An 8,692-nucleotide genomic window follows, 5' to 3' on the forward strand; every position below is an offset into this window, starting at 1 on the left:
ACAAAATGGAATGAGGGAGGCCCCAGGACACAATAATGAACCTATCCCTTGGGGAGTCCCTAACCGGCTTCAATCTAATCGAGGTGAGCTTATGGCGGACATCAGAAGAGATGGCTTTCGAAATCATGTCATAGGAGCGAGAGTTGGAAGTCCATCTTATGAGATTCCACTCCATCTAGATGTGATTGATGGTGGCAAAAAAAGCAAGTTTTCCAGCGGTGTCATAGACAGAGGAACCAGCAAAAGTCATGTCCACCCAAATCCATTCTCTACAAAGGGGAAGGGTAAGTCTTCTAGAAGGCCAACAACTGGTGAGAACTCTCTTCCAAACGATGGAGGAGAAGGGGCAAGAGAAGAAGAGATGATCATCGTCCTCTGTTGCATTCCAACAGAGGCAACAAGAAGAGGAAAGATTGTGTAGGAAGGCAATTAGTCATAGCTCGCCAAATAGTGAAGTTGTGGAGAAGTATATGCCTTTTAAACCAGATGACTTTGTTCCAAGGAACAGTGGGGCCAGACAGGCAAATAAAGTTCGAAGTCAAGGCAAAGGAGAACTTCCCAGAGGGGCAAGGAAGCCAAGAGATGGAGTCTTCTCTTCCCTAATGGCCGGGGGGGAGAAGGGGCAAGGAGGACCAGATATCAGAAAGAGGAGGGCGGAGATGGGGGGGCACCATACTCCACTGCGAATGATTGAGGAAACATGGCTTTTCTTGCGACCTCAGAAGAGTAGATGATTCAGGGAGTAAGAATCATGAGGATCCTTGTTGGGTGCCAGGGATTGAGCCAGAGTCTGGTGTTGGAGCCATTAGCAGTGGAAGAGAAGATGGCTCCAACGGCAGAGATTCTAGCAAGGAGGATTAGACCCAAGAGGCATCAGAAGCAAGGGAAACAATCCAAATGGAGTCGTTCTTGAGCATATTAGAATACACAAGAAACCCATATACTACTTTGCTTGGAAGCGATTTTCCAGATGAGTTTGAGAGCCTACAAAAGCAGCTTCTTTGATCTTCTCAACCCCAAGCCTCCCTCAAATTTTGGAAGGCAAACAGAGGCCTAGTTGAGGGGATGGAGGAATTTGGAGTCAGTCCCTTTCCCAAGAAAGGAGTAGAAGATGGATTCCATGGCTTTGATGGTGGATTGGGGAAGGACAAAAACGCCAGACCAATAGAGGTAAAGGGATTAGAGGACTGATTTGGTGAGCTCAAGACGGCCCGCATAGGAGAAGAGCTTGCCTTTTTGAAAGCGGAAGACACTTTCTAATGAGGTCAAGCATAGGAGTACAATGGTGTGCAGTTAAACGGCAGAAATGAGAAGCAACCCAAGGTATATAACTGGGAGGGAGCCTGAGGAGAAACCAGTGAGCTGCAAGAGAAGGGATTAAGAAGAGTCAGAGACTCCAACGAGGAAAAGGTGGGATTTGAGGAGGTTCATATGCAAGCCAGAGTGGTTCTCGAAGAGGTGGAGGGAGGCCATGATGGAAGAGATGGATAGAGGGTCCGCTTTAAAGAAGATCATTAGGTCATCAGCAGAAACAAGATAAAAGAGGAGGAGAGATTTGCATTTTGAGATGGGAGAGATGAGGTGAAGGTCAGTAGAGGATTGAATGGATCAAGAGAGGAATTCAAGGGCTAGAGAGAAAAGGAAGGGGGATAGAGGGCAATTGTCGGATGCCAACAAAAGAAGGGAAGTAGGCCACCGAGCTACCATTAACAAGAACGGAGAAGTGGGCAGAGGAGATATAAGAATGGGGGATCCAATGGATAAAGATAGGGGGAAAGGACATCTAGAGGACTTTGGATATGAAGTCCCACCGGATAGAGTCAAAAGCTTTACAGACGTCAATCTTGAGGACAGCAGTAGAGGAATGAGATCTCCTGTCGAACCCACAGACAATTTTGTGGCAAATGATGATATTTTCAGCAATACTTCTTCCAGCAATGAAGGCAAATTGGTTGGGGCTGACTAGAGCATTGATGACAGTCCGAATTTTGTTGGCTAGAATTTTGGCAATAAACTTGTAATGAAGGTTGCAGAGGGAGATGGGTTTGAAATCAAGCAAGGAAGAGGCATTAAACACTTTGGGAATAACGCAGAGAAAGGTGTAGTTAATACCCTTGATTTGGTCATGGGTAAGGAAAAAGCTGCGGATAGCCTTAATGACATCATACCGGATAATATCCCAGCAAGAGGTAAAGAAGCCCATACTAAATCCATTAGGGTCGGGAGTTTTATTAGCTTTGTGAGAGGATGACGGTAGTGATTTCATCATCAAAGGAAATGGAGTGGAGGGAGGGAATAAGGTGAGGGGGCATGAATTATTGAAAAGGCAAAGGCGAGAGAGTCAGGAGAGGGAGGCAGAGAGGGGTGCAACAGGTCCAAGAAGTAGGAGACAACTTCAGCTTTGATCTCCTTGGGAGAGAGAAGGGTGGAGCCATCGCGGTGGGAGTAAAGGAGCTGAATGGAGTTGATATTATGCCTGGCTTTGAGGGAGCGGTGGAAGAAAGTGGAGTTGGAGTTGCCCAATTCAAGCCACTTGATTCTGAATTTTTGGCGAAGGAAGCTCTCTTCTTGCTCAAGGAAGGAGAAAAGCTCAATATAGACCATATTTTCTTCTTCGGCAAGGGCAACGTTCTAGAGGTCAACAAGGAGCCTAGACTTGATGGAGCAGAGCTTGTCTTTGCAGGAGGAAACTCTAAAGGAAATGTTTCCAGGGGAGAGTAGTTCCAATTCTTTAATGCGAATTTGACATCTTTTAGCTTTCTGGCAAGGGCAATAAGAGGGGTGGAGAAAGCATGAACAGGATGGACCAAGCCTTGTTAACAATGGGGATGAAGCTATGGTGGGAGGTCCACATGTCAAAATAATTGAATGGTTTAGGGCCAAAGGAGATAAGAGGTCAGATGTGAAAAAAAATGGGGCCGTGATCAGTGATGCCAAGAAGATCAAATATGCAATGAGAAGAGGGGAAGCGAGAGAGCCAAGTTTTGTTGACAAGAGCACGATCTAGCTCTCAAGCGACTCGATAGTAGCCATTCCGACGATTGTGCTAGATCATCTTAAGGCCAAACCATTGGAGATCATCCATACCAATGTCATCAATGCAATCATTGAATGGGTCAATAGATGAAGGGTCAATAGGGTCCCCCTAATCTTTTCATGGCTGAAGCGAACCACATTAAAGCCTCTACCGATCCCCCACATAAGGGAATCAGAAGAAGCGGCGATGGATCTCAACTCATCCCAGAGTAGGATCCGCTCGGGCACCCAATTGAGGGCATAGATGAAGGTGAAAAAGCATTTGTTAGCTCCAGAAGGATCGGAGATAGATAGATGCAAGAATTGGGGGGGGGGGAAGAGGAGATGGTAGTGACAGAGAGCTTAAGAGGATTCCAAAGAATCCATATATGACCACTGGGGCATTAAGAGTAATTGGAGGTAAAAGACCAGGATGGGACAATGGCCTTAGCAATTTTGAGGGCATTTGGCTCTTACAGGGTTCTCCCTCGGCTCTCTCCCTGTTAAATACCTCGGGCTTCCTCTCATTCCTGCTAGGCTCTCGGCTCATCATTGCACCCCCATGCTTGACCTCATGAAGAAAAGGCTCCAACTTTGAAAAAAGCTTCTCTCTTATGCGGGGAGCCTAGAACTTGCCAAATCTGTCCTCCAGTCTATGTATCTCTATTGGTCGGGTGTCTTTGCTCTCCCTTGCTCTCATCAAAGCCATTGAATCCCTTATTTGCTCCTTCCTCTAGAAAGGTAATGACTCCTTCAAATTTCTCCACCCTATCAGTTAGGTTTCCATTTGCCTCCCCAAATCCAAAGGAGGACTTGGTCTAAAGACGAATCAAGGAAGTCAATGTTGTAGGCATCCTCAAGCTCATCTGGAAGACTGCTTCCAATCGAAATTCCATTTGGGTTTCTTGGGTCTATTCCTCTCTTCTCAAGGATGGTACCCTCTGGTTAGTTACTTCAGGCCAAGATGCCTCTTAGATCTAGAGTAACATCCTTAACATGAGACCCACCGCTCTTCGAGCCATCTCCACCTACATTGGCAATGGCTCCTCCTCCCTCTGGTTCGATCCTTGGCATCTCTTAGATGTCCTCTCCTCTTCCATCACCCCTTGAGTCATCTACTCCTCTGGCTTGGGAAGAAATGCCCTTGTCTCCTCCATTATCTCTCTTTCTAGCTGGTCCCCTCCCCCCTTGTGGACATTTGGTCCTCCCTCCCCCCTCCCCCCCAGGCCACGGGGGGAGACCTGATAAAATCATCTGGTCCCCCTCCCCCTTAGGATCCTTCTCCTCTTCCTCGGCTTGGGACTTTGTCCACTTCAAAGGCCAGCTTGTCCTTTAGAGTAAAATCATTTAGTTCAAAGGTTACATCCCTCGTCACAATTTCACTGCTTGGCGCGTCATTCTCAATTGCCTTTCGACACAGGCCTTTTTCATCCACCACCCAACCAAATCCCCCTCCTGCTGTCATTGTTGGAGTGGCTCTGAAGATATTGATCACCTTTTCTTCTCCTGTCCCTTCTCCTCTGTCATTTGGAAGAGAGTCCTTAAGCTTTGCTAGTCTTCCAACAGGCGAATTCTTCCTCTTAGCCAAGAATGGATCTGGTTTGACATGATGTTTGGCGGATCTACCATTTGCGACACTGCGGGAAAGCTTGCTTTCTGTGCCACCATTTCTCACCTCTGGATGGAGCTCAATCTTCGTAGATGGAAGTCCAACTCTCTGTCTCTTGATATGATTTGGAAAACCATCTACCTTAATGTTAGCTCCAAACTTGCCTCCCTCCGTCATCGCACTATTAGAGATTCCCCAAGGAACAGGCTCATGATTATCATGGGGCCTCCCCCATCATTCCCCCAGATCCGATAGATTGACTATTGTAGCTCCCCACCTCTCCCAAACGAAGAAGAAAACATACAAAAGGATTTTGCAATTTGTGATTTGTTCAACCAAAGTGTGGTTGTTAACTTTATATAGACTTGATCCCAAGTTCTCAAGTGTGCAGAATTCCATTGACCTCTCAATCAGAACAAAAGATATGGAATATGTGGTAATACATGAAAAAAATAATAATTAACAAAAAAAAAAAAACATAAAAAGCGTCTGCCTTGGTTGTAAGGCATCATAAGCCTTCGCCTTATGTGAAACTCATAAAGTGCATGACTGCCTTAGCCTACCCATACCGCCTTAACACCTTATAGACACCTTAGTAACTATGATTTGGACCCCTAAGCAACATTTTGATGAAACTAAGAAATCCGAGGTGGAGATCGAGATCAATTGATAATCTAAGGGCTATTTTTTTTTGTTGGTTCTTCGTTTTAGTAGTCAGCAATGGGAAGATAGGGGAATAAAGAAAAGAAGGGAAAGAAAAGTTAGGGAAGAAAGAGACAATCATTGGGGGGTCAAAAAGGAGAGAGAAGAGAAGAATAAAGAGGAGATCCGAAGGGGAAGAAGAGAGTCAATCTCTTTCAAACAACTACTTCAATCCATTCCTCAAAGTATTCCATTTAGCCAAAGGCCTACATACTTCATAAAGACTTGCGGAGGGACATAAATATAGAAATAAAGATTGGCCCAATATCGCAAACTGTATGGGAGATTTCTTAAACTGACCAAACAACCTGATCTATCGAAGAATCTAAAATAAAATTACTAGAATAAAGAAAAGAAGACGGGGTATAAGATTTGTAAATTTAGCCAAACTATAATGAATAATTATATAGTGAAAACTGAGAAGAGAGAGATACCACGAAATGACTATTTTAGATATCTGGGGTCAATCATAAATAAATAAGGTGACACTAATGATGGCGTTTCATAAAGAATTAAAGTGGGATGGATAAAGCGGAGAGGTGTGACCAGAGTGTTGTGTGACCGACATATTCCTTTAGAGCTTAAAGGAAAATTCCATATGACTGTTGTAATAATGTATGGAGTAGAATGTTGGGCAGTTAAGAAGCCTCATATAGATAAGTTGTGTAGCAGAGTTGAGGATGTTAAGATGGATGTGAGGCAAGAGCGGGAAGGATAAAGTAAGGAATAAACATATTAGAGTTGATTTGGTAATTTTCCTGATCAATGATAACCTTCAAGAATATCGTTTGAAGTGGCATGGTCACGTTCAACGGAGGCTTGGGGATGTCCAGTAAGGAGGAGCGATCTGATTAAGATTAAAGGAGCTAAAAGAGCAGGGGGTAGCCCTAAATTAACCATAGACCAAGTTGTGAGGAATGACACAATTAGTCTAGATCTTGTCCCAAGTATAACCTCAGATAGAGTAGTTTGGAGGGCAAAGATCCATGTAACCGACCCCATTTAACTGAGATTTTTCTGAATAGCTGGTGTTGTGCTTTTCTCCCTTTACTCTCACTTTTACTTTTCTGTTTTTACACTAATCCACGTAGCCAACCCCATTAAGTTGGGATAAGGGTGAGTTTCTTGTTGTTGTTGTCTATCCATAAACCATTTACAAAATAAAATAAATAATAAATGCTAACACTATCCCACGAATAGATTGTTGACAAAGTTCCTAAAAACTTGGAAATCTGAAACTGCAAGCTACCAATGGGCCCCCATAAGACTACTGTAAAATAAAACACTATCCTACATTACTAGAACCATATTATTTCATTGCCCCACCAAATAATATTTAGATCTAAGACTCAAATTGAAAGATCAAGCCATCTCAAAGAGTTGAGATCATGTTCCTGCATTATGACACACACCCCCCCGCCCCACTTCAATGGATTCAATGGCAATCACTGATTGACTTGATGGCAGGAACAAAGAACCAGCGTTTTGTATCAGCCGCAACTTTCTTTCTTTTCCCTTTTTTTTTCTAAATCTCTTAAAGAGGTACAATTTTAAAGGGCCTATACTGAAACTACAACTGGAACAATTTTACAGGGCTATACTGAAACTACTACTGGAACTGTTCTATTTTGATTAATTAAACTTCTAGACATAAGCTTCATCAACCTTGCCTAAAATATTCCGCTAATTAGACAAAACAAGCCCCATGGCAGCACACTCTCGAGTGCAATCATCGTATGGCTGTATTTTAGGCCTTTGAATTGAAACTTTGCGGTTTACAGATTTTAAAGAACGTCGGTGACCCTTGTTTTGCTTTCCTCTGTAATCTTGTGAATAGTAATTATCCAGTTTCCTTAGATTATATTCTTCACCCAAAGCAAAAAAGGCGTTTGGGGTTGGGCACAAGGAGGAAAATAAATTATAAACAGATATAATCACCTTAATTATAACGTCCCTAACTTCGAATTTGGAGCTGTTGTTGATGCTGATATAACTGCAAAAGGTCTCCCCGAGATAAATTGCTCTGCAATTCAAAATTTTGAGAGGATGAGTGTCGAAGTCTGATAGAAAGATCAAGATAGATAAATAGAGAGAGAGAGAGAGAGAGAGAGACCCAAAGGCTTGAGGGAGGATGAGAAGGCCAGAGAGGCCCATGGCATCAGTAGGACTGTGAAGCTCAAATCGGTTGCGATACGTTAGATCCGGTTCCCCAGTTTTGCCACTGCCGCTCTGAGGGCAGAGCCGGGGAAGCTGAGACGCAGCGACAGGGTCATCAAAGAAATCTTCGCCGGTGAAGAGATCGAGCGGGTCGACTCGGAGAGGGCTATCCACTTGAAATGACGGCCTGCACAGCCGCATCACCCTGAAGGTCAAAGAGTGCGGTCCCGGCGTCGAGCTCATTTCTCAATTCCCAACTCTCAATCCGATCACAGAGGTATGAGAGAAAGAGAGAAGGTCCTCCAACGGTCTTAGCTTATGTTCTGTTTTTTTGGTAATCAAACGCTGCTGTTTCAGTTCGTTAGAAAAAATTGCGCCGAAAAACTTCCGATGCGCGCTCTCTGTCTTTCGCTCTTTTCCTCCCTTTGAAATAACCCAATGTATGATGCTCCGTTTCGTATCCCTAATCCCTATTGGTGTCATCCACTAACATTTTTTTTTATAAAGAACAAATTTACTATGGTGATAAAAATGTATACAGCCATTAGCTTCAGACTCACAAAGTCTGAAAAGCCAAGAAATGAAATATGGTTAATCTGTCAAACACATGATAAACAGAGGCTTTCATGCCAGGGCATCTGCAACGCTATTCAGAGCCCTTGGAATACAAGTGAAAGAAATGGAAGCAAATAAAGTACACTACTGCCTAATATCGATGACTACTGCCGTCGCCTCCAATGGTGGTACTTCATTACAGTCTTAAAGTAAATTAACAATCTTCTTGCTATCTGATTCTACGTGGAGATGTAGATATCCTAAAGCCAAAACATGAGATAAAGCAGATCTAATGGCCAATGCCCCTTTTTGAATTATGCCATAATTAGCTATAGTGAATTCAACATATGACTTCTCTGCCACCGTTATCACTTCTTGTGGAATCCATATCTTGACATTGAAAACTAGATCATTCTTTGCACACCATAGATCTAGCAAAGGAAAGATGCTCTAGAAAGCGAGCAATCTTCCTATTTGATCGGAACAGAGCATCCCAACTTCCTAGCCATTCATGGAGGAATGAGATATGATCTGATGGGGGTGAGTATGAAAGGCTACTGCCAAACCAGACCAAGCGTGCAAAAGAGCAACTAAGCAAAATATGATCAACTGATTCCTTTTTTGTGCCACACCTACAACATGAAGGATCAATTG

General features: G+C 43.6%; 1 protein-coding gene across 2 annotated transcripts in view; it reads right to left on the reverse strand.

Annotated features, from left to right (window-relative positions):
- Window positions 1-7,957, reverse strand: part of LOC122059772 (trafficking protein particle complex subunit 13) — a 23,332-nt gene extending 15,375 nt beyond the window's left edge. The window contains exons 1-2 of one of the 2 annotated variants that reach the window (XM_042622807.1): window positions 7,440-7,957; window positions 7,265-7,349 (exon numbers count right to left, since the gene is read on the reverse strand). In XM_042622807.1, coding sequence (XP_042478741.1) covers window positions 7,265-7,349; window positions 7,440-7,726 — 372 coding nt within the window. In that variant the 5' untranslated portion in view covers window positions 7,727-7,957. The remainder of the gene's footprint in view (window positions 1-7,264; window positions 7,350-7,439) is intronic. The other variant, XM_042622808.1, reaches the window with a different exon arrangement.
- Window positions 7,958-8,692: the final 735 nt, after the last annotated feature.

This window comes from Macadamia integrifolia, chromosome 13 (genome assembly GCF_013358625.1).
Source record: "Macadamia integrifolia cultivar HAES 741 chromosome 13, SCU_Mint_v3, whole genome shotgun sequence".
In the NCBI taxonomy this organism is placed as follows: Eukaryota; Viridiplantae; Streptophyta; class Magnoliopsida; order Proteales; family Proteaceae; genus Macadamia; species Macadamia integrifolia.